The sequence below is a fragment of the Varroa jacobsoni genome, unplaced genomic scaffold, assembly GCF_002532875.2.
Source record: "Varroa jacobsoni isolate VJ856 unplaced genomic scaffold, vjacob_1.0 scaffold_287, whole genome shotgun sequence".
In the NCBI taxonomy this organism is placed as follows: Eukaryota; Metazoa; Arthropoda; class Arachnida; order Mesostigmata; family Varroidae; genus Varroa; species Varroa jacobsoni.
Window position 1 is genome coordinate 275,714 of NW_019213189.1, and position 27,168 is coordinate 302,881.

Here is a 27,168-nt window from a genome sequence, read left to right on the forward strand (position 1 = left end):
TGGTTCTACCAAGTTTTTGTGACAAGGATTACGTTTGAAATACTATTTATTAGGCAGAGAAAAAACGCGTATTGTTAGTTGTCAATTAAATTGAATTATTGAACACCTGCTAAAGCCTTGAAGTTTATATGGAGGTAAGATTATATTTTTGTGGTATCAAATACAGTATATTACGCATCACTTTTTAATACAGAACTTCGAGCGTTCGAGCGTTGCACGGAAGAAGGCAGAGCGAACCACTTCATATCATCGAAAGGTGAGATTTATGAATATATCATACATACTTTGCGCCTGAATGCACGAGTAAATATAAAGGTGGTCATTCTTGCTGAAAATAAATAAAGCGCCTGGATCGATACCATTTAACGGCGATTACATGTACTCTACGCACGACAAGTAAGCATTTCCGAACAGCACAGTGAGGCAAAATACCGTCGTCAGTGTACCAAATGGTGTTCCGAAAACGACCTGATTACAGATGTTTTTAAACATGCTTTGATGTGTCTTAAGGATTTTATTATATATAAAATACACTCATAGCTAAATTTACCTATTGCCATAAAATTTACGGGACATCGTGGTGAACGACCACCGACAGCGTCCTATTTTATACGATGATTTTTATACGGGTTGTATAGTGATAGCTAAACGTGCACAATCCAGGTATATTAGGCATCGATTCGATAAGGAATGGAGCAAAGCATTACGTATGGAGCACTAATCGTAAATCTCCGCAATCAGACGAATGAGTGAACGTTTAGTGGACTTTTTGCGAGTCGTATCGTCCTTAAGGGTTGCCAAAACAGAAAGGACGAGTAACACTTTGTCTTTTCAAATTGTCCAGATATTATTACTATTATGAAACGTGGGTTCCTTCGTTAATTTTTTAAACTGAAAGTTACTTGATTCAAAAAAAGGTTTTATGTATATCGACCTTAGATACCAGAATGGATTAGTATTTATAATAAATTACATTGGCTTGGCAATGACTCAGTGATACGATGTGCTTAATACTAGTAACGCTGCTGGTAGTGGCATAAAATATACATAAGGTGAAATATAGTTTTGTACTGGAATGGTTCTCTCGGACAAAAGGTTATTTTGGTGTGACTTGACTAATACATTAGTCAGTTAGCCATTCAGAACAGCCTACCTATCTACTACCACTTAAAATCAATTTTGAAAACCTAGAAGTAGAATTTAATTAAGTACCATTCAGTAAGGCTTTCTTTAAGTCGAAACGATGTGCACAGTAAGCGGTAAATTGACAAAAACGAAAAACAAAGGAAAACTCCTATAGGAAAGGATCCATACAATAAAGTATAATTATAAAGGACAAGCAAAAAAGTCACAATTTAATGTTAAAGATATATATTTTACTGAATAAATACGAACATAATCTTATATAATAGATCATTATTAATTTAGTTGTTTGACTGAACGAGAAATTGTTCGGAAATTACAAATTAAAAATACGCTTTAACACGTTACGTAATTTCGATATTTTCGATATCATTCAAGTACTTAATATAAACGTGAACGTACGTAATACTTATAAATAAATAAAAGTAGAACTTCATTTAGGGCGTTTACAAACTAAAATGCTTACATTGTCAGCAAACACATATTCCTAGATATGCTCAGTAGTCAACCGGCTCCAACCTAAGTAATGCGCCGACACCCATATTATTGGATCGACAAAGAACACTTTCAAACGGACGCAGTGGACTTGACCAAATTTGAGAATTAACATAAAGCTGAATCTTGATTAAGCAGGCAAGTTTAAGTTTGAAATAAAAAAATACTCGGTCAAAGTTTATTTGAGCTAGCAAAAATCGTTCATATCTTAAGATGCACTTTTAAGGGTCAGTTTCCGGCTCACCTGTAAGAAATTAACTGTAGAACAGATTTTGACTCATCCTGTATTATAATGGGTACGATTTAGTCTCGGCAGCAGAAATTGCCGTCAATGACTGTCTATATGATTCGACTGCATGTAACTAATGTATAGTTATCTTGGATCTATAAAGATTAACATTTCGTTTATCTAAAACCCCCTTTATCTAAAACAAAATGGCATATATATATATATATATATATATATATATATATATATATATATGCCATTGTACATTTCACAGCTCTTATTAAGAAATATCTCTTAAGATATGTGTTCGTCATAACTATAAAATTTCAGAATGGTGAACCACAACCACATTGAGAAGATCGAAAATTGGGCCTTTAACTCATCTATGACAGCTTACTTGTAACTACGAGTACTTATTTGGAGCTAATTTGGAAAATAACATTTAAAGAACGTTTTATTATCGAGCTTATAAACCTGAATTGGATAATTGAAGTTTTTGAACTATGTAGCAACTCCAAACTTTGACCTTGCATTGTTCAAATACAACATTTCAGATCCATTCGGAACAACAAGAGACTTCAGCAAATTGAAGAAAATGGATTTACGGGGCTTCCAAATATCACCGCTCTGCAGGTATTACCTATCATATAGAAGGGTTTCCTTTAGTACTCCTATAATATCTTACATAAATGTATTACAAATAAATTAATGTATTTTATAGGCTAAAGGTAGAATTATTACAGACCACCAAGTTCTAGCACCCGTTGTTATTTTTTAGCATATTCAGAATACTTGCTACGGCGATGGGTGTTCATTTTAGCAGAGAAAACTTAGAAAATCGATACGTTCTATACAGGTAAAAATTCAACTTGGAATTACAATTCTTAGTGACTAATAATTAGCATTTCCTTACCTTCAGGCAATGCGCTTTAAAGCGTATATCCTCAAATCACATGCATATTAATCTTTCGTTGCCTATTTTAAGCACGAAGGTTGTTTCCAAAATAATATTGGGTTAATACTACCTTGTAATTATAAATACGGGCACATCATGATGACTGTATTTATGGAAGACCTTTTTCGTCCTGACCTTCAAAAATTAATGTAATCTTATTATTGACAAAACAGCTTTTCTCGTTATTTTTAAATAACAGTAATTTATTATAATCATTAGCATTTTTGCTTGTGCATTGTACATCAGTCTTAGCAAATCATGCACACATGTACTCAGTTATGACTTGCTCTTGGGATTGTAATTTATTCTCTCCTATCAGCATGCTATCCTGCTTCCAGTACTGGAAACTACGGTTCTGTTACAACAGCAGCCACCGAGAAAAAGAGACTTGGGTCTTTTTCCTTCATTTCAGCCACCCATACTTCAGAAAGGATACTGTGTAAAACTTTGTAACGCGTACAGGGCCCAGTTCCTTTTATGTATGTTGACCCCCCTCCTATTCGATCTGCTGTCCTAGACCGCCTTCGGTGTTTCGATTTCCCGGAAATAACACTCACTCAATTTGGCAAATGATTCTTTACTTGACAGGTTTCATTTGCCAAAGGCCGTCATTGAGGTAGTGCATATTTTCTACTCCGATGCCTTTGTTTTTAGCTGCGATATCTGCCACCGATAATGATGTAAGGCCCACTGCCAAAGCGTGCTCCTTACCTGTATAGATCGAAATTTTTATTTTGGCTGGTTGTTTTGAATTTGCCCTACCCACACTCTATTTTATGTTAAACATTCGTCGTTTATCTTCAAAAAGCTTATCGTAATAAAATATTCGTATATTTTATTACGATAAGCTACCTAAGCCTAACCTTGGGTCAAGTAAAGATAGCAATGCACCACAGATAACTAAGTCAAAATAAGAGATACAGCCGAGTCCGCTCACAAATCGGAAAACTCACCTTCTGCCATCACGGCCACAACAGTATCTTTGTCGAGATCAGGAGTCATTTTAGCACCCGGAGATGTGAGGCCTGGACACATAATATTTGCACCAGATAACACGAACTTAATCGCTCCTTTATCCACCTGAAAATTTGATGTATAGCCATTGAATAACCATACATAACATCAATCAAATTCTGAGAGTTGTTGAGTCAAGAATGCAGTTTAGAACTAATCTAGCTGTCATTTGGAAACCGTCAACGAACGTAACTGAAACAAAAATATCATTATTAAATAATAAAATTTTAATAAAAAAAACTTCGCAAGCGGAAAACAAAAGCAATTTGAAAAGCCCATAGCAATTAAATACTATTACATTCGCAGTAGCATAAACCAATCTCAGAGCAATTTCATGATGACGTTAAGCTCTTCGCTTGTACGGCGAATCAGGCAGCTGCACGTTTCGCTTCACAATCAGTAGAGTCCGCTATAGTTGATTTTAAAGGCCACAATTTATTTATGATACACGTGAAATTCACATGCATATAGATGGGCCACACTTCGCTATATTATTAATGATTTTGTTTCACAGATACTTGTTGGGATTTGTGTGACGATGAATTTACCTGCAGCCAGGGGCATATGAAGGGATACTTGTGCAACAAGCGCAGCGCCGGAAAATACGGTCCTTCGCGTTGGCGGAAAAACAACGGTTCGCCTTGCCCATTTATAAGAATTTCGATATGCTCATGACATTTGGCGATTCGAAGTTGGTCTTTTTTTGATAATACTTCGTCACGAACTTGGTCACTCAGGAGCGGAAACTGCTCACAGATCTTTGTGCGAATTGCCTTCTGTACCGAACTTTTCAGCTGAACAACTCCCGACACATTTTCTTTGTCAGTAAACTTTTTGAACATTTTGTTGTCTTCGTTTAGTAGTCGAAGTACCTGCGCTCTGTTGAGCTCCTCACCTATTGTGTCTCCTCCTCATGCATGCACGAACTTCCTTTCCCTCACTATTACTCACTAGCACTACACGAAACGTTTTGTTGGTCGGCGCCTAGCAGACGACGATTATCGCTGAGGGTTCTCTTTATGAATGAATGGTTGTTGTTGGCTAGCCTGCCGCGCTGTGACCATCGTGGCTAGCTGCTGGATGGCGACTGTGATTTCTGTCTGTGAAGCCATGAGGCGACACAGCGCACAAAAGCCCGCCAATCCAGCTCTATTTTATCTTAATATTTCTAATATACACATATACCAAACACTTTTTCAAATCGTCAAAAAGAAACTTGTGCATAATTCCAGTACTGTATACCGTGAGCTAAAGAAAAGTTTGATAAATAAACATGCTATTTGTTTCCAAAAGCGGCTAATTAGTCATAGATGGTGTATGTCTGTCTTCAACATATAAAGCCTTATGACCTATCGCTTTGTAATACGTAGGTAGTATATGCTGCTTTGGTTTTTGGCACGCCAATATCTAATTCTTAAAATGTTCCACTTAGTTTTGTGGTGATGTCTAACTCGCACTTTATTAAATTGTGCTACTCCATATCCGATGCAATTACGAGAGCAATTCTGTAACTCAAAAACACGATATGGAGCAATCTTATATTCAACATATCTTCTAGATAATGAGTGATATCTTCTGTTACTTTTACCATGCGCTGGCTACTATGATGTATTGTGGATCCGCCCTAATGATATTTTAAGACAGGATAGAGAGAGTATTCTATGAAACGAACCACAGATCAAGGCATAGAGATCACGTCAGATTTTAAATATCTATAGTTGTTTTTTGTAGACTGAAATTTCACAAAACGGCCGCCTATTACCGCTAAATGCCTCGTTGGTCCAGGTCCAATAAAGTTCGTTGATCTTCTTAATAAACGTACTGGCACCGTAACAGATTTTATAATTTAATTCAAGTACCAAATCCAGGCCGATCAAGGTAACAAAATGGTAATATGTCGTAATCCATTATGCGGACAAAAACATTATGCAAATGTAAAACGCAGAAGTAATCTTTTACATACTATGAAGCATTTCTCGAGTTTAATAGTATTTGAGGGCGCATTTGGCAAAGTGATCATTTATATGGGAGAACTTCGCCCTTTTAAAACTAATATTTCTACCTCGCAGTCTGTGTTTGCTTATTCGTTCTTAAAAACATAAACAACCCCAGCGTACAGGATGTATTAGTTTTTGACGCACTTAGTTGCACATGATTAGCAGGGTATTTCCGCAGTACTTCAATTGGCTAATTGTGGACCAACAGGAGTGCAGTACAACGTGGACCCTGCTCTTAGGACAATTTTTGTTTTTATAACCTTGCTTCTAATCCTTATGTTCTAGTCTACAAGATCATATTGAATATTTTCAATAGTAGTTGATAAAAACTATTATATTTTAAATGTAACAAACAGTGCTTGAAACGAAATTCGGCATAATTAGGGGGTATTTTGGATGTACCTCATTATAACGTGTATAGCCCGCCAACGGAGAGATACTGTTTTCATATAACTTTTATATGACCTCTTTACCATATATTGTTCAAATTTGAATAGTTCGGAGCTCAACAGTCTCCCATCACCATTTGACCTTTCTGTGCTACCCAATCGCACCACGAATCCACCTACATTAGCGGTTATGAGTACGCAGGTTGATAAACTTTTTGATTTGATTTGATTTTTGCGCCTGGACTGAATTGTATGTACATAGACGTGCGCTGGACTCTGCGTATCCTTATCCTGTTGTATCTTTTTCAAATTTGCTCGCTTAAGATTAGAGTTGAGCTTCGGCGTAGTTGTCATGCTACACCCGTCGGCTCCATGTGATATATATAATAATTGACGTTACTTTGGCGATTCAGTTGCTCTGATTGGATCCGTTTCATATACTCTCTCTACTGTAAATCTCTTTGTTTGGGACCGCATTATATATATTGGGCTGCTGAAAGAATATTAACCAGTTCTCAGACAGATAGTTTTAAAATCCTATATCTCAGATAATATGCGTCGCATCGAATCGGCGGTCGGTGACGTCTTAAAGCTAAGATTTGGCAGTGGTAGATGCGCTAACATCGCTGGAACGCCTTTATTCGGCCATAAGACAGAGGAAGAAAATTTAGTAAGAATTGTTATATTTTATAGTTGTATTACGACATAAAGGTACAGATGCTGCCCTGATTCACAAAAACATATTCTAACAGACTGATCGAGAACGATTCTGTCGTTTTCGATCTGAAAATTTCAATGTGCAAGTGTCCTCTAACGGTAGTTTGATGAAATGATTGGGAAAGTTGAGCAGGATAAGCACGTCTTACACCAACTTGAACGATCTAAGAAAAGTCGGCTAGAAAAGAAAAAAAAAAGCCTAATATTTGGGTGCCGTATAAATTTACGCGGAGCAATTTAATTGATTATATTTCCACCTGTGTAGTTTTATAGAAACGCAATGATGTCTATCCATTTGAATAACGGTGCGTCATAAATAATAAACAACAATATGCAAATAAAGGACGTTGAGCTTCACACTTTGTGGCGCGACTTGGCCAACTTGACGCGAAACAAAGTGATGCTACGTATTTAGTGGGACCGGAACGGAATCGTGCATTGTGAATTGCTGCCGGCTGGCAAAAACGATCGTTTCAGACCTTTACTGTCAGCGAGTGATTACAATGAGACATAGTGAGTAGAAATGGTGTCATCCCTTAGCATGACAACGCCAAATGACAATTTGGTGAGGACTGAGAGACTCAAACTATCTATCTATCTACTTCATCTTCTGTTTTGTTTACTGTTAACTTCTTCAATGAAGGGATGCAAGGATTACTTGTCACAATTTTTCGCCCAGCTGTAGAAGCTGTAGAAATTCTACAGTAAGGGAATTATGCTGTTGCCAAAAAATGTCATCGCATATTTAATTCTGTTTTGAAATATTCAATTTTGTACTTTTTTGACAACTTTTTGACAACCCTATATATTTTCCTATTGTAGAAAGAAAAAGGTTTTCTTTACTTTCTAGCATTGAGCCGATTTTTCTATTCTAATAATTACAGCTATGAAGTAAAATTTTCTAACGTAGTAATTTAAGTTGTGCTATAAGGCGAGACAATCACCAGATTTATTCACGCACAACATAGGTAATACACAACTCACAAAAAAAAAACGTTTACATTAGGTATCGTGGATTTTGATTCAACGTACGCTGGCAAATGGGTGGCTAAGACACAACATGATCGTATGGCCTGAAGGGCATATTCTAATGCCAATCAACTCTACCCTTAGGAATTTCCAGCAACCTATCGAACATAAGAAGGCCTTGAAAATATTGAGGATCTTGCGCTTCGAGATGTGCGCACTTTATTAGTCTTCCGTTCGGTAGATACCGTTTTGTTAATTGGTCTAGTTGATGGCAAATAAAAAGCATCATCCATAGAAGTTCGTTGTTTTAGATATGGGATTTGTGCTGATTAGGATGATTTTACTTGTTTCTATAGCATAACTTTCACAGGACTGGAATCAAAATTGGGGTACGAACGAGTTCATGACATTGCTCATGATATGGCAAACGCGTTATACGATTAGCGGCGTACGCTCAATAAGCGCATGTTTCTACCTATTTTATGTGTTTGTTGTCGTCTGTACCATATTAAGCCAGTTCTAGTCAGAAATCTACTCAAACCGATTTGTCAATCACAAAACACTTTACTCCAGTGTAGACTGTTGGCGAACCTATACCATTATGTTGATTTCTACAAAACTTCCAAAAGGTCTACTTCAACGTTGACCTTTTTACCAATAACAGATCAGCTCAGCTCGTTCAGATCGGCTAAATATCATTATGGTAGGGGACGGCTTAAAGAAGCACCAATTTAGCTTCAGGATTAAAGCAAATTCCGATTTTTACCAAATTAACGATATTCCATGTGTATTAAAATGAACATCTAAGCTTCGGAGTCGCAATTATACGCGAAGCTAAACTTGAAGTACACGTGGAAAGAAATGTCCTAAGCTTTTCCTGAGGAAGTTTTTGCTATAGCACATACACATACTCTCTACTGCATCTGTGTTTTCAAATGAAACCTGAAATGCGGTTTGGTTAAGGCTGTGTCCTTCTATAAGGACAGATTAATCAGCTAGATTAATTGCTAACGACTCATGTGTATTGCACGACTATCGTTTATTATACCTGTGTGGTTTGGGATTCTTTTCAAGTAATTTATAGGTTATATAGTTATCATAATTTAAACTAATAACCATTAAACTAACATTAATAATTGTTGGTAGTATTATCGCTTCTAATGAAATTATTTGTTGTTCTGTTTGTTGAGATAATTACTAACTGGGCCGTTCTTTTATACTAAAAAAATCTGACACAATTCATTTACGAAGAGGGTCATATAAGTTTGAATCCATCTCGCTTCAGTCATAAAAAATCAGTTTCTTATTTATATTTTGATCTATATTTATTTCCTTAAATTGGCCACATTACCTGTTCTAACAACCGATAACCTACGAACTCTTTCGCTAGGCTCTAGTTGCGTCCATTCCAAATGAATAGTTCGAGCTTTACGGCCCATTCTCCCGTTGAAAGCAACTGCTTCAGACGGCTGGCCCCGGCACACAGACAAGTGCTCTACAGAACCCGATGTTCTATGAAAGTTCAACAGCATCGCATAATTAGGAAAACTGCAAATATTTATCGACGAATATCAGCTGTTTTTATGATACTGCCTAACACAACCCCACAAATTCACTCGGGGGGAACATCTATATAACATATGATAACGTTATCTCTGATCAACAAACTAGCATCTGAAGCGCGTTTCACTTCAATTTTGCCTAACAAGTTTTCTGCTCTTCGGCTGCCGCTGCAAAAATGTCTGTCATATTGTAACTCTAATTTATCATCACAATTGCAGCCAATTGATTACGCTGTCCGAAATTGTCATACTTACATTTACATCTTTAACGATAATGTTATCAGGATTCTGACTACGTTTGTGGAAACATTTAAAAGACGAGTAAATCAAACCAACGTTAACTAGGGGGCGCATGGAACTGTCACCCGAAGGCCTGGATCAATGTCTGGACACAGCCTGAGAAAAACCTATTTTCTATTCGAAGCGGAATACATTGTTTTTGACGTTCAACTACTGCAATTGGCTATATAGGTGAACTTCATCATAACTGCAATCCATTATACTAACGGAAAATTATCTGGGATTCCGTACTGAGAGCAGTAATGCGTCTCGGATGCATGCGTACGCATCTCGGGAGCCTGGAACGCTGAAGCGTAAGTCATTAAAAATCGTTATGGGGCCTATTGTTTTCGTACCGAAGCAACTCGCTTGCCGTATTCTGAAGCAATTCGCACACAAGCTATTCAACATAAAAAAGCATTTCATCTTCTCTGTTGGTCCTGTCTTCAGCAAAATCCAGCTCGAACGCAGGGGGCTGGCAAGCTGAGTTTGGTCTTCACGATATCAACGGCACTAAGGTACCTTTCACTTATGCTGCTAATTGTCAAGATAATAAACAGTACTATTTTTTAAGCTTTATCTAAGCAAATTCTGTTTGACAGTAAACTAAAATCGTAAAAAGGCAGCAAACTCGTGTTCGTACATTCACCTTGGCTACTGTAAAAAAGAGTTGTAGGTTAATTATACTGTACACTCCGCCAAAACGCATATTCCCCATTCCGATAAAGATAACCATAAAATTAACACGTTTACTAGGTTAAAGAAATCCCTAAAAAAGGATAGAATAATGTTTTTATTTGTAGAACGCTCTCTAGGTCTTCTCCTATGACAATGCAAGACGAATGAAATCGCTTAAGTAAGTCACGGATAAAAGAACTACTTGCGTCCTGGTGTTCAATCTGAACTTCGCTAAAAAGTAGAACTTCCTTCACTTATCGCGGCTGTTCCCGAACCACAAAGAAGACCTCGGGCGTTTCGGACCGGATATCGTAGCTTGCTCATTAATTTCCGCATAGTTTCGAAATATTGCATAAGATATAAAATAATCGACCACGTTATTATGCAATAAAAATTCTAACCTAAACTCCTATATGGGAATTTTTGTCCGTATTTACTTATTTTTGAATTCCTCATGTGTTTTTTCTACACTTTGCAGGGGGTGATGTTAGGTGCTAATAAGAATTTTTACCATTAGCAGTATCTTCTCGTAGGAGTCTGATTGGCCTTTCTTTTTTAAATGATTTATTTTCCATACTGATATGTTGACGATTTTCCCGTCTAGGGAGAACTGTTGGCTCGACTGCTGAAAAGCTTTCAGAGGTTCCGATATAGCAAATAATGCAATAAGTATGCTGCATTAAATATAAGCTGTTTCAAGAGACATATTCTGTCAGTTATAGCACTGCGCTATGTCACGATGTAATGTTTCGGGGAGTAGTCGTCAACGAAGACTGCTTCAACGGATATGAGCTTCACCTCATGTCTCCAACTACGCTGAGCAGCTGCCTGCGGAAATATTGACTCGCTTTCTGTTCGGGATTTGTCAATGACCAAGAATTGAACTGCAAACGCGTTTCCGACCTATTAGTTTTGCGCTTTTTGTCTCACCGATGGATGCGGAGGACACTTGTATGCCTGCTGTTAAAGCAGCCATTAGAAGCTCGCTTATGCGGGGCCATAGACGGGCATCTTTGTTCCATACATCAGACAGACATTGAACAAAGTAAACCCCGCTGCCGATCAGATGATATTTGCTCATAAAGTGGTTTATCGAAATATAGAGAATGACATTTGTTTACCTTTTGCGCATGCTGGGATCTAAACTAAGATTTGCAAAATGTCAGGCTGTTGATTTTTTGTTCAGAGTTGCCATTTATTTTTTTATTGGAAAACAAATCAAAGATTTATAACTAGCGTGCTCGTTTGAGAAAAGACGACGAAAACCTATACGTATATACCACGTTTTTGGAGTGGCATTAGTAAGTCTCCGTATGGGCAGACGTTGCAATGCGCTCATCCTCAATGCTGCCCCGTGCATTTAAACATATTATAAAGTGATATTTTATTCTAGCGAGAATAGAAGACCTTTGAAAATATATAGGTGACAACTTTGATGACTTCAGCCGTGTCCCTGATACGTACGCTTTCCACGTATTACATTCGGGGCAAAACAATGAGCTACACATTCACAGTGAGCAGCGTATTTGTGATCAGACCTTATTTTATGAATAGAGTTTCTGATGATCTACATTGAATTAAAGCCGCTATAACTGGTTAGCATTTCGCACAGTATGCACGTTTTACATACAATCCATGTCGATACTTACGAACGTTTTCCGGTCCCTAGCACATTTCGAGTTTTCAACCGCACACTTTTCTTTGATATCGCTAAAAATCAGATAAACGTTCGCATCGCAGGCTAAGCCCATATTACATTCAGAATGAGAGTCGGACCGGAAAGCATATGTCCCTATTCTTTAGAAAATTGGAATAGAAACTAGAGCTTATTCCTGAAGCCATGGTTAGGCTAGCACATTGAAATTATTTATGGCAACATCTTTTATGCTTCAACCGATTAAAGCCAAAAAATGCCCATTCAGCTAAAATGTCTTTAGTCAATAGTTAGCAGTAGGTACGGTCGGCAAGTGGATAGTTGTCCTCCGAAATTGAGTTCAATTTGTATGTATCTGGTATAATAACACAAAACTAGCGCAGCTCTATCTCGACGATAAAGCTATTGAACTCCGATCTGATTTTTATATAGCCCAGAGCTAAAAATAGAAGCACAGCCATTTCAGCTGGTTGCTCTGCGATATCTCCAATGTTTCCAATATATTCTGAGCACATTAAGATATGATAACCTAAGCAGTGCCCGTACCACGCTTTACTACTCAAAACTATTTTAAAAAGTAAAAAATCGCCAACTCCAATTAGATTGCGTCTGGTCTACTCCTACGCCCAGCGAGTAGCTATTAAGATTTATAGTACGATCCGCTTATATATATTCTGAATTAATTTATAATATTTAGTGCCGCAGTTACTCATGTATTATATATATACGATTTTTAAACCATGCTACCGCTGTAAAATGATGGCAGTATGAAGGCCGTTTCGCAAGGCACTTCAGCGTAATTTAAGAATAGCTGATAAATTAAGCTGAATGCTAAGCTTGAAACGCTCCGGTCACGGCACAAGGCGTAGGTTGTATCGTGTCACTTTTGAAGTCGACACATTCGTACGAATAGGGACATGCGAAACATTTACATCAACTTAAGGCATCTTATATACATTTGAACCTTAAATACTTCGAAAATGATGCACTGTTTATATTTTGTCCTAGTCAAAGTAAAATCGTGACCACACATGGTCGCCGCGGCGACTAAATCAAACCTAGCTGATTGAGTACCTGAATTTAGGCCGTGGCTATCGCTAGCCCCGTCCCTTAAGCCAATCTCGGCCATACAAGCAGTTCTATTGTTTCCTTTTAGTAATAAAAGCTATGATAATGACTTATTAACGCAGCTTTTCTATTCAGCGCTAGTGCTAACCTGAAGCATGTAGTACATTAAAAAAAAATTTTGAATTTGGCGTTTTTCCTAACGCCCACGGCTTGTCTGGATCGTCTGTTCTTGTGTTAACACGCACGTTACGTTAATCGAATGAGACTGGCGATTTTTCTATCGAAGAGGCCACACAAGAGACTTTCTGCATTGCTATAAGACTTTAGTTTGCTCACACATACAGTAAACGTTCCGCACAAGCGGAAATCTCATCTCGAGACTGCTTTCTAATTCGGCCAATTTCTGCGTCGCTTACTTACCATCATAAGCTCATAATGGTTTATTATGCGAGATCTTTGGGGTATGGGTCCTTCAGTCAGTGAAATAATTTCAACTTGATCTTCCAATCCATTTTGTTATCATTCTTAGGACCACTCACCTTCGCCAATATGGTCCTCTGACCTCTGGTGTCTATAATGAGGTGGCCTCGCTTGTCCACGCATACCTACAGACTATGCGCGAATGGTGGTGAAGCTTTGGTCAATATGATCAGCCCCATTCTTGTGAATCGATGTTAGACGTCCCCCAGCGTCCAGTATACTGGTTTTATATACATCGATTTTATGGTCGATTTATATAGATCCGTGATTACTGATATCACGAAGAGGATATACTATAGAAGCCAAGAAGCGCACTCTAAGCCCTCGGTAATCCTGGGCACGTCCCAGGCTTGTGGTCCTTCCGACTCGCATGCATTGCTACGACGAGATGGACAGATTAGCGAGAAATCAGATGATATAGCAGAGTTCTAATTGCAGACCCAGGTACATATCAACTCCACAGTGGCACGGGGGTGTTATCGTAGCGTAATGCAGAATTATCTTAAAGAAAGAATGTTCTGTAGTCTGGCCAAAGCCATAGACCACAACTCATAGAGAGAATTTAATATAGATACTATTATAGTGATATTAGGTCCATCGTCTGCCTGCTTAGCTGGCCGAAATTTAAAGTTTCGGTATATCCGTTTTAGGAGTCTGTTTCAACCTGACGTATCGACATTGTTGGCAAGTACAGTCCTGACAGAATGCTTATTTATCGACTTTCAGAACGAACTGGTCCTTATCCTCCATTTACCTTGGCAGGCTGCCGGATATATACAGCATTAAGGAGCTAATGGTAATTACTATTAGCGGGTGTCGTCAAGAATAAAGCAATTTTGTTTCGAAACAAAAAAACCTTTAACACGTATAAGACGTAACATCAACTCCAAGGCTGTTGTCCATTGGAAAGTACACTTAATATCGATTGCCCTATGAAATATCAGGGTTCACGGATTGAGGTGCAATCGCACAATAAAAATAATTATTTAGTTAACCGGATGTTGCAACACGTTATCATTCTAGGATAGCTTACGAATATATTTGTTTTATTTGAAGGTCATTTATTGCCTACAGGATGAGCTTTTCAGTAAGCAGGTCCGCATGTGATGAAGCGCAACAATCTCCGATAGCTTAAAGAAAATATTCTTTTTAGCTACGGTTGCCTGTTTAGCAAGGTTATTATCGAGAGTAAACTTCTCACACGCTCCTGTGTATTTATTTTTCTGTAGAGTGCTCCTTAGCGCTTCTTAGGGCAGGTCTCGTGTGTCCTCTGACGGACGCTCGCCCGCACTTGGCTGCATTGGTGTTTTCACCTGCGGCAGGTCTAATTCTGTTCGACATAGATTAACTGCAATCCTCATCTGGTCGTGATGTTAAAAGGAGAGATAACCATTCGAAGGACCTCTTTCAGGCATGACATCACATGGCAATATTGTCCGGCGAACTCGCTCGGAAGTCGCAAACCGTCTGTTCTTGTGGCAGAGTCGCGCCAACGTTTATAAAAAACGGTGGTTCCTTTTTTTGAGCTCTAATAAAACTTGATAAGGAAAGTGAAAAGCCAGATGTTTCCGACTGCTTCAGAAAAGGTAACTTATATTGCACCTAGAAAATATTTCCCATATCTACATCACACTTGACAAGATTTTTTCTTTGTAAGAAGTCATCATGGATGTTTATTTGTATGTGTGTATGGTTGTGTGATTCGTAGTATAAGCCACTGAACAAATTTGACTAACAAGTGGACCTTTAATCTACCTGTAGTGTTTTATACTATGCTGGTACACTATTGTAGGTGTTTACAATAATGTTTGTATTAAACTATACTGCCATAAGTGTTTAGGGGCTCTAACGCGATACTCTCAGTTTTTTATGAACTTCGTCAAGAATCTCGTCACTTCACTGATGCAGACTCCACTTGGCTAGAGACTTGTGTTTTGATTAGAATTTCGAAATTGTTCCTCGCTAAGTGACTACGCAGTAGCACATCCAGTTTACCAACTTAACGTTCGATTACTGTCTGGCTTCCATTCTGATTTTGCACGACTGTGGCCTCTCCTGATAAACTTTCGCCGCTTGCGACTATTTTTCATCAAGTTTGCGCTTATTCTGGCTATCGGCAATGTGCTGCTATCCATTACAGCCTTCATACCGTTCTAACGCAGACGTCACTGTCTGAGCCGGTCGAAATTGCTCTTGCGCGCCACCTAGTTGTTGCAATTTCCTTTTCGGGACGTTTCGCTCTATTTTGAGCCCCCGTTTTTCTCGAAGATTTTTTTGCCAGGTTGCGCACCGAACTTCTGCCGCTGTCATTGCGTTCGTTACTGCTTAATAACAATAATAGTAACACTAGTAGCACAATAACTCGGTGCTTAAAAAGTTTAACTTAACTTCTTCGATTCGGATTCGTATCCACCGAAATTTCCACACTTTGCAAAGGATGTGTTCACAGCTCTAATAGCAACTTTTAGAGTGTCACAGAGAAACCATTTAGACGTTAACTAATTCCCTTTATAAAAAAAATTGATTATTCAGCCGAGTCGTTACCGTCAGTTCAAGTAATAACACGTTTGCTCTTCCTTAGAAAATTAAGCGTTGTACGTACAAATGCTTGTCGCAGTCGAACTTAAACAAATCTTTTGAAGGGCAATAATCATGTGAATATTTAACTTATAATAGCGACAGGCGTACCAACAGAAGGAATATAAAAAAATGATTATAATACTGAAAACAGCGTCTTATATTTGATGCGGAGGTGAAGGATAACTTCCCTTTTTAAATGCTATTTGTATGACAACGGTTTTCGTTCGCACCTTGTTGTATCGATTGAAGGACGTCTTTACAACGATAAAAATAGTTGCACCGTTTTGTGACGAGAGTCAATAGCGCAACGTATCTACCCATTTCAAAATGACATATGGGCTAAATAAAAACCACAAAAATTCCTGATTTCTGAGATCGCTTTTTAATAGGTTTTTCTTTAGAAAGGGGCCTGTTCCTATACAATGTCTGACATAGTATTAGTGGACTCTTCCTCACTAAGTATCTCAAAAGGACCAGTCAGTGCATAATAGAAGTAAAATTATTGAGTACGTTAGGCTTATAATCTAACGACTCAATAGCTACGTTCGTACCTGTCCGTCAACGGACTGACGGCTTTGGTCGACCTTGTTATGCGTATAGGACAAACATTGAGGCCTGTTACAAGAAGAGCAGCGCCAGCAGCAGCAAGAGGAAGATTTTAAACATTTTGTACGTGTTAGAGGTGTCATTCCCGACGGTCATGTAAACCACTAGCTAGTGATCTCCAAAATGTTCCTTTTTTAATCCGCTAATAACGCTTTACTATTACCAGTGCATCAAGCGATACTCGAAAAGCGAGTGTCTTTCAAATACGTTACACAGAAAATTTCCAAACATTTTTTATTGATAGCACCACTTATTTCTAAGTTAGCTCCGGCTTCATGCTAAGGAGATAATGCCATTTGTGTAAATTGCACTTTATATCGTTTGCAGCTCGCCATCCCCTGACGCGTTCAACCCGTGCGAATATGTAATGGGTATACGTTCTTTGTGAGTGGGAGTATGGTTTGTGATTCTGCCAGCCGTCGTCGGCAACTTAGCGGTCATGGTTGTCCTAATGAGCTCACGGTAAGTTCTCGAACCCATTACGAATAAATCATAAGGTTGTCGCGCCATCTTGTTACTGACAATTGTTTTTAATTTTGCTTAATGTTTGTTGTGAAAAATGTGTCAGATGGGTGTCCTCGTATCGAAATCGGCACCTGAATGGCTGAAGGATTAGCTTTAATTGAACACGATAGATGTGTAAATGTAGATTCAAAATAAAACACTAACATCTGATTTTTTTTTTCATTTTAGAGGCACAGCTTTCCCGAATACTTTGTCAATATGTAGAAACACTATACAATTGAATGTCGCAAGCATTCCCAATACGGGAAAGGATACTGCATTATCCGCTCGACTGCTACATTAGCAAAACTAATGGCATGTGTGAAAACCAATACCGCCTGACATCGGTTGTCGTGACAACTCCGGATGATACTATAACATAATACAGATTACATATAAATATATATTACTTTCTATATGATGTGGCAACAACTATCAATTATTTACACCTGTTTGGCACGCGAATGGTAAGCTTAGAATATGAGTAATGTTGTTATTGGCTCTCTCACGTAGGAATTAAGATTCAGACAAGTGCGTCACCTACGCTGCCCAAAACCACACTCTAGCTGAACTGGTTAAATAAAGATCAATAAAAAAGTTTGGGACTATCTTCACTGCAACGAATGCACACATGCCATGAGTTGTTTGAAGATGGAACATATATATATATATATATATATATATACATACGCTTCCACTTCATTTCTTCATAGTAAAACGCTGAAGAGATGCAATATTTTTGCGACAACGAAAACCCAGTTTCCTATCGAAATAAAAGTCAAAAGAAATGCGCTTATGCATTGGCTGGGCTGCTTGTCAACAAAATCTTAGATCCGCTTTGGGCGTTGCCGCAGAACGAAACTCTTTGCTCGATGTCTTTGCATACAGATGCTCTACTACGCCGTCGCGTTATGGCCTAGGAAAGTTTCAATAGAGAGCGATCCTCAACAACGTTGAAAGAACTGGGAGAGGGCTTTTGCTTTTTTAAGTCCTTTGGTGAGTAGGTGCCAATACTGGTAAGGCCACCTTTACTTGACCCCAGAGTGACTAAAGTTACTCTTGCGCTTTTTTTTTTTAATCTCAGGTCCTTCCGTTCTCCTGTCAACGAACTATTATGCTAGTTTCTGCGACTGTCGGCTCTTAAAGAATTCTTACGTTGTGCCTTGCAGAACATCATTATCTTGTCTTGTAGCATAGAATGTCTAGGTTACGATTTACAATATACTACTAGTGATTTTTGATCTGCTTTCCTGTTCTGGATCGCTTTCCTAAGACCATCAAGCCGCCATCTTGACCTTATAAGCCGCTCGCCGTCTATTGTTTCCGTCGAAGTTGTCAACAGAAGTTGCAGACTTTAGCCATACTTCAAGTTAGCTAGATGAGTAGTTTAGACCTTACGTAGCAATTTTTCGACGCAGACCACATAATAAACTCTTTGACCGGTCGTTATAAAGCAATTTTTTTAATTGTGAACTGTTTGCCTCGAGTGGGGCATGGATTGTGCAACAACACCGCTAATGCTGACTTAATCTGCCCAAGGGTATTTCTTTTGCTACGCAATGGAAGGCAAACGTCTATTGGAAATGTTCCGCTCCGATTGTCCTAAGGCTTTGCTCTTCAGGATTTAGGTCTAAATTAAAATTTATAAAGTCTTTAAGGGGCCGCGGTCCCTCGTAATGTTTTCTCCATACACAGAGTGACTTTGTAAGGAGAACTGAGTAATGCGAAATTACCTGATTGTCCATGGGGGATAAACGATTCCGTGCTGAATCTTTTCAGCCAAAGGTCTCGCTGATAGTAAAGAGTTCTGGCCTGTCAAACTCCCGTCTTTGAGCGCATCAAAATACTAGTAGATACAGGCACGAGTAAGCGAATGTACCTGAGTATTATAAAGCAAATTTTCGTGATCTTCTTTTGTGAGCTTAGTTTTTCGCAATACATTTCTAGATAATTTTTAGAGAGGAGTCATGATACTGTATAGTGCCTCTTTAAAATGTATTTATTTGTACGTAAGAATCTCAATTTCTATCTTAAGTGCCGCCTACCTTAACAACCATTTCAATAATTCAATAAATGATCTATGTCCACAGGTGTGTCTTATATAACTCAGGCGTAATTCGAACTGTCCATTCTCAGAAATGAACGGCATTAATTTTAGGTTTCGTACTGATCTATAATTAAAAAATTACGCCAGACGTTACTCCGGCGTAACTCATAAAGTGGTTAAGAAAATCTCTGAGAGGGTCCCAGAAGTCTGCCTGTTTCGATTCCGTTGTTTCAATTAGAAATAATATCAGATTCATTCGTGTCGTATTTCCCGCGAAAAGAATCGGCTCGAAACGAGTTTAACCATCTCTAAAAACAATCAAAAGTTTATGCAGGAACGTTCTTCCGCGTTTTGATCTATTCAACAGGTCATAAGGCTCTGTCGTTTTTCGGGATCAAAGCGGAGTACTATAGCTGTCTCTTTCCTGCTATATACAATACATTTAATTTGAGACATTAACAAGATAGGCCGCGATATTTTTTTGCGACGTCTAACCTTCATTAGGTAAATCGAATTATCCTCATCGCAGGGAAAACGTTTCTTCGTACTGAATTGCGAAGATCCTACGGTTACGTTGGTTTGCCAGCTTCTCAACGGCTTTGCTATCATGACTGTAATAAGTGAAGTGAGTGAACTCAGCACGAAAAGCGTTTTCAGATGGGTTTGAAGTACATGAACTTTTCCCATGCGCATATCGTTCTATCTTCGGCTATTGCTTAATGACATCATTATTAAGCATAATGTTGACAGTTATCATTTTTCGCCACTTTGTAAAATAGATCTACATGACATATGTAAAATTAGTCTGCTCGCTGTTAGTTAAAAAGCAGAAACGCCACTCGCGTTACTCTAAGTATATAGAAGTAAGCTAAAGTACTAGAAACCAAGTGGTCATCTAGAAGGCATATTTACTGGCTTTTTGCCTTCTATTTCTAGTATAACACAAACTTAGGTAAGATGTCTGCATAATCCTTTCTAGGTATTAGCGTAAATGGGATTGTTAATACAATAGAATTTTGTTATGGATCAGCGACTGCTTCAATCAGCCATTGAGATGCTTCCCACCCTTAGATCTAGACGCCCTTAGAGCTAATCGCTATTCGCCATATGTAAGTTCGCTTGTGATGTACAGCTAGTATAATTATCATCAGGAAGACAGACATAGTTGTTAAAACAAGTACCTAACCTGCAGGCTTTGTGATCGGGTTGATTTTGACGACAAGGTTAGATGAGTTTACCCCGATAAATGTTGCGTGCGGATGCAAGGACGTCGGATGAATTTTCGACGACGTCGGTGAGAAGAGTTGAATACTGACCGACGGCGAGAACTGCGGGCAGTTATCGCCTGCAAAGTTGGGTAGCCGTTAATGAAGATACACAAGGCTGATTTGGGACTATATTACTAAACTATCATTCGAGTAAGTGCCACTGGGAAAAGTATCCCGATATTACATTCGAACAGAAGCTTCAATTATTATATATTATGCAATAAAACCTTTTCTCTACGTGTAAATTTTGTTATACACAGATAACGGTTGAGGATCATGTTATTTATTTTCCAGATTTTATCGACTGAAGACCCATTGTGTTGAATTACCTCGTTAAGGCGCTAATGCAACAATTAGTACAAGGAAACGGCATTTCCTATTTACGATCAAGCCTGTACCTTATAGTTATATACGTCTCCTATTGATACCTTAGGAACATCAGTGTAATTTCATACCTTAGCATTCGACTGAACACGTTCATACTTCGTCCTGGAAATGTTCGTTTTTATATATTCGAGTGCACCATTTCATAATGTGGCCTTATTGTATTCGGCAACGGTAAATAACCTGGGCCTCTGTATTTATTATATTTATTCACGATACCTTAGTTTCAAGGTGGACTGCGCCGAGGGTCAGGAGCAGACAAAGTGAAGTATTATATATATCAGTAACAAGACCACGTTAATCTGTTTTGTCGTGCGCTATTACCTCTATTGTGGACCTTATGGATTTGGCTTGCCTGGGGCCACTTCTCAGCATTAATGGATTGGCCTTTGTCCTGATCTGTGCCTGTTACACGAGAATGTACATCAGCATAGCTAGACAGCAAATGGCTAATTACTACAACGGTATGCCATATGTTATTCAAATTTAATATTACTTAGATATATCGTTTTAATACCAGTTAACATGGGCTCGAGTTATTGTTGTTAATTTTGCTATCTGCGTTTGTTTCTATTACAGACCAGGACACAACGGTAGCGAAAAGAATGGCTCTGCTTTTATTTGCGGATTTCGCGTGTTGGGCACCAGTCGCCTTTTTTGGACTCACAACAGTGGCCCGATGTCCCTTCACTGATATGACTAACTCCAAGATCTTATAAGTTTTTTTTCTATCCGCTCAATTCATGAACGAATCCGTTTCTTTACGTGGTCCTGACACTTCAGTATCACCGTGATTTGGTTATTTTACTGGCGCGTTATGGACTTTATACCCAACGTGCATCCATGTATAAGGACGCCTCGTCAGGGCTTGGCCAGAACCCGCACGTAGCACCAGGTAACCCTCGTTTCTGCATGATGGTGTTTTCGTTTGCACACCTTTATTTAGAGTTTTCGTAAGCCTGTTTGTATCTTATGGGTTTGAAGAGAAATTACAGTTCAATAGCGAATCTGTTATAGCTGCGACAATAATAAATGAGACTGAATGATACTACAGGTGTCTTAATGCAGGTCACATCAGACGCCTGATCCGTTTCGGGTAAGCGAGCTCAGGCAGCAGCGCTGGTAATTCTACAACGAGGAACGAGCACCGAGTCGGTGAGGTTGTTTTCACCCGAATTTCGTATATCTTGTATTATTTCTCTCGCAAACGTATTCAAATTAAAATGAACAATTCACTTGCCCCAGTGGTTCAACCCACCTCTAGGTACGCACTGTTGTTCCGGAGGAGCTTGTGGTATCGGGGGCGATGCCTCCCCCGCATCGTGGAGCAGTACGACGGCGTCACGACAATTTAGTTTCGTGCCCAACGGAAGCAGAACCGGGTTGCAAACGAGCGGGAGCGGCCTGAGGAGTCGCGAGAAAAGTTCGGCATCTACTCGAAGTCGCCTGGTGAACGAGGCAAAGATTTTCATAGAATATGCAGGGTGCCGCTAATGCAGGTAATAGGGTCAAAACTAGTAGCGGAAGTGGCCGTAAGAACGGCCATAACAAACGCAGACAACGCCGTCAACCGCCATCCGATTTGATCTTACCTCAGCATTAGCATAGTGGATTCGTAGGATCGCACAATCCCAATTCATCATCGATACCGCCATCGATAAAGATGCAGTATTTCTGTGATACACATATTTAGGAATAAAAGAATGCACGATTATTTCAGTGAATCTACTAGGTTACTTTTTTGAAAAAGTTGCTTTTCTTCTATGATAGCGTTATTATCACGGAGGGTTGTACTTAGCAGAAAATGGTTATTTCTTGTAACGAACCTAGCTAGTTTGTGAACATAGCCATAGAGAGAATGAATACTAGTAAAGGTTAGCTATGGTTCCTGATACAGTCGTAACATGATGTAGGCTGTTGAGTACCATATCTGGAAGCTGTCTCGGAGCTCATGCTCATAACGACGGTAGTAAAATTGTTGGGTACCATGCTTAAGGTGTCCACTTATCAATCACCGCCGATTTACTAAAATCAGTACTACTTAGAATTAACATAACTAAGTATAAATTGATAACAGTGGTTAGCAGCACACATAATCTGTATATAGATGTTTAGCTATCGAAGGTGAAACCTCACGTGTTAATTTGAGGTAGACATATCACAAGCTTGTATGGATGCATGAAGAAAAATGTGTGTGATGGGTAAACGTTTTCTCAAACAGCAGCGAACAAAAGTTTAATAGTTGTGTGCAGATTAAAGTTAACGAGGAAACACGAAGGCTCGCGACTGACTCTTAACCCTAAAGGAAATAAACTATATTAGGTTTCCTGATCAGACTTGGACTCTTCAGCTAAAATTTCGACCAACGACATGAATCGATTAATTTTAGCATGAATTTTCCACCTATCCGCGATGATGGGCTGTTTTTAGGTATCGTGAAAGCTATTTTCCTCGATGGCTGACCAAAATCTGTATGGTGACAAAAATGGCCGCACGTATGAGTAGTGATATGCTATTGGATCGCCTACGGCAGCATTGTTAGCAGTTGTGTTTAGGCTATAATGAGAACAATGGATGGAAAAGTGCAAATGATGCAGCCTTATTGTAATCCTATTGAAGCCTTATTGGTGAGTGGATGTCATCTCGAAAGCGTTATTTCACGGCAGGAAAAAGTCATGCGTGCAAATGTGGAAAGCATATTATGAAGACGCCTATTGATCAATGTCCGATAAACAGAAGTGATGAGCCGCAAGAATGTATGTAGAGCAAATGCATCACTATGAGACAAAACTGTCATGGCTATTGTGGTGAAGTGCAAGTTTAACTATCGCTCAGTGTGATTGCTAGCAGTTGCAAGACAACTTCACCGCTGACTTCAGGGCAGCTTCTTGATGAATTTGCGTCTGCTTAGGAGAAACTTCGAAAATGAAAAAATAATAAACAAACAAATCCTGCACCGATGAAGTGTAGTGATCTAAGGGAAATGATGCTAGTCAAAGGATACTATTGTTCCGCATTCACTTTCTATACGAAGATCGCCATGGATTGGGTTAAACGTTTCTTGAGAAATACCGTAACACACCCGATAGGGCTAAACGTCCAATGACCCGACGTGAATAACCTTTAACAGGACCATTTAGAGTAGCTTCATCGCTATAACCTCGTGCATAATTTGGACTAGACTGAATGTATACCTGTATATATAAACGACATCATTTCTGTATTTGAAGCTGTTCGTATGAAGCAGCAGATATTACCTGAGCACCAGTACCGCTTGATTAGATATATTTTTACGAGCGCACTAAGTACACAGAGCTTTATTACACTTCAGGCAAATATAAACTAATAGACTATAGCGCTGTGTATTAACGTGAATTAATAGTAAAGAAAAAAAAAACTGAGTACAGTGGAGAACTGCACAAAGTGTAGCTTTCCGCCTAAAGTGATTTAAGAAATATAAAAATATCGTATTAATCAGTTATTGAACTGTCTTTGCTGTTTCAGTTCGAACGGCTATTTAGATTGCGATGGATCTGAAAGCGCGAAGAAGTCACAGCTGGTCCTGTTGTCGAAAAAGAAAGTATTCCATAGAACGACGCTCTGTTGACGCTACACGGAGCTCTCTTCCACTTAAAGCGAGTTAAGCTTCGAAGAAAGCTCGCAATCATGCTCAACATAAACACGTTGCTAATGAACGAACGTCGACCCCTAACTAGTTCCCTTTGTTGTACGAACACACCAATATAATGCCCTACAGGCACTCCGGCCCCCCTCTCCACATAAATGCTGAGCGCTCATCTATCCTAAATAGCAAAAAGTAGAAGTACTACCCCCTGACAAACAGTGACAGTGTCACATAGAGAAATGTCTTTGAGCGCAGGCGATAATCTTGCTAGGGATCTGGTGCTATGCTTTTTGCTTCAGCGTTTAGAAAATCTCTAAAGCAAGGACACAGTTGTGACTCGGGAAACATTGGAGAGCCATGATGTATTCGTTCACAGAGGGTACATTAGAGAGTGCGGGTTTTGCGGAGCTAATTTGTATAGTTTTGTATATACGTGATATACTACAATGGCAGATATGACACGAAGATTGTACATGAATTGGAACTGCTGTAACAATTGACGGTGTGACTATGAGGAAATGACAGAGCGAAGGTCCCACAAAGACGCGTTATACAAAGCAGGATAAGAGTGAATGTTTGTCAAGTGGAATTCAGTAATTGTAATGAAACGATGAAAATGGCAGTAATTGGAAAATATGAGCGCTGTTTTTGGTGTTAGGCATGCTTCGCACACATAGAGTTTGACAGATCGCATCAGCCTACAATGCTAGACACGTGAACTAAAATAACTATAATATAGTCAAATCTTAAGACTTTCTAGTTCGACCGTCTAGTCACACCGACAAGTACGTTTTTATTAACATAAGCATAGAAGATTGCAGTACTAATAATACACATCGTGCATCGTGCACAGAAATGTTAGTTAGAATCTATTATAGAAATAATGTTCTTACTCTTACTTGATAGTCGGTCGTATCGAACCTTTTCGTCTGTGGATATGTTAAAAGAGGTGCATGATATCTACAGAGAACATTTGGTGCGCTTTTTTCCCGTGACCAGTTATTATTATTTTTATCTTATATCGTCCACTGACTGCTTTTTTGAGAAAAGATCAGTTGTTTCTTTTACCAAGGTTGTGCTTACTGCTGTATACCGGTAACTGCTATTGATCGTAACGTCTACGAAACTGGCAAGCACTTCGATGCACAGTCAGACGAGCTTTAATGATTTTGAGTAATTTTTCCAGATCCTCTTACTTATCTAGCGTACCAGCGATCTGGTTACGTGCGTATGTCCTTTTCTTAGTACATTGGTTTTGTAATCTATTTTCTTCTCATATAAAACGTTTCACTTAAGCAAATTCGTAGGAAACGAGATGCTCGAATAATGGTTCTCCGTTGTAGACGATTGGGGTCCTGCTGTCACATGCAGCTGGGCTTTATTCCGTGTCTATGGTTGGCTGACTTAACACTAGTCACCGCGTTCACTGCACAATAATTGGCAAGCTATAAGTCTTTTTTGTTAAATCACATGTGATATGATAAAAATTGCACACAATGCCCGCAAGAAACAAGATTCTGCAACTAATTATTTCCGTCAAGGGCTGTGGCGAAGTTTTAGGCTTTCCAATGAGACCATCAGATTGACAATATTATATATTCACACGAATACAGGTCAAGTACAATGAAGGGGAGAACTGAGAATTGGCAGCGTCGTGACGACGACATATTTCGCGTTTGTTACGGTAAACGAGATTCGTATAACGATTCTGGTCACGCCACTAATTTTATAAATACCTAAGGTCAGTGAGCGATTGTCAGTGAATTTCAGAAGTGGAATTGAATGCACTCATAAATCTCTTGCCCGGCTTTCTAGCCAACGGCAGTATATAACTATAAGCACAACGTTGTTTAGATGGCTCGTACTTCCTCGGAACAGACCTTCAAGCCGGCCAAAGGCTTTCATCACCGAGACGGAAGACGTGGTGCACCGCATCCACCGCCGGAGGAATCCGTGACCTTTTTAGGGAAAGATACGGCCTTAAGAGGAACGAATTCAGGCAGTCCTCGCGAAATCCTATTCAACAACGAGTGAACCTTGCAGCACTGATATCCCGATGGGTACTTTTCTCTAAGTAAGATTGCCTAGCGCAAGATGCGCGCATGAGCTGGGCCAGCAGCAAATTCTGTAGTTCTTTCGGATGACACCTACTCTTTATGGGCTAAGAAATGAATGCTTTGTTCCTGTTTTTCTGCATTTCGCGGTATCATCTGCTGCGTTTTCGCCATCTCTTTTACTGCCAGGGCAACCATTTGTATAATATCCTATCAAAGGCCGTCCTCTTCCAACCGATACCTAATTACCAGTCTCGCTATATTCAACCCCAACAATGCTCTAATCTTAATAATAAGCTAATTATAGATCAAACTGATTATAGTAGAGCTCATGCGACTGTAGGGTGGACTGTTAACAAACGTTAGCTCAAATCTGTGATTAGAAAAATATTTTCACTTTTATGCCATATTATTTGCGTTAGACCGAATAATTCAACGATGGATCCTATAGACTTTTTTTCTCTCTATAGC

The 27,168-nt window shown here is 39.0% G+C and overlaps 2 protein-coding genes across 11 annotated transcripts; one reads left to right on the plus strand and one right to left on the minus strand.

Moving 5' to 3' along the window:
* LOC111259024 (lutropin-choriogonadotropic hormone receptor-like) lies at positions 1-25,279 on the plus strand. 10 transcript variants are annotated; one of them, XM_086967695.1, is made up of 7 exons: positions 1-256; positions 2,422-2,500; positions 17,143-17,277; positions 20,590-20,784; positions 21,243-21,482; positions 21,598-21,913; positions 22,087-25,279. In XM_086967695.1, the coding sequence occupies exons 5-6, from the start codon at positions 21,359-21,361 to the stop codon at positions 21,735-21,737; spliced, it is 264 nt and encodes an 87-aa protein (XP_086823821.1). In that variant the 5' UTR covers positions 1-256; positions 2,422-2,500; positions 17,143-17,277; positions 20,590-20,784; positions 21,243-21,358; the 3' UTR covers positions 21,738-21,913; positions 22,087-25,279. The 10 variants fall into 10 exon arrangements, with proteins under 10 accessions (XP_086823821.1, XP_086823822.1, XP_086823827.1 ...); XM_086967701.1 differs by lacking the exons at positions 1-256; positions 2,422-2,500 and adding an exon at positions 15,655-16,878 and having other exon boundaries at positions 22,073-22,173; positions 22,264-25,279; XM_086967702.1 differs by lacking the exons at positions 1-256; positions 2,422-2,500 and adding an exon at positions 15,655-16,878 and having other exon boundaries at positions 22,087-22,178; positions 22,264-25,279.
* MCTS1 (malignant T-cell-amplified sequence 1 homolog) lies at positions 2,997-4,827 on the minus strand. The gene is made up of 3 exons (XM_022830685.2): positions 4,385-4,827; positions 3,776-3,902; positions 2,997-3,533 (listed from the first exon to the last, which is right to left on the minus strand). Exons 1-3 carry the CDS (start codon positions 4,676-4,678, stop codon positions 3,400-3,402), a joined length of 555 nt encoding a protein of 184 aa, XP_022686420.1. The 5' UTR covers positions 4,679-4,827; the 3' UTR covers positions 2,997-3,399.
* Positions 25,280-27,168: the final 1,889 nt, after the last annotated feature.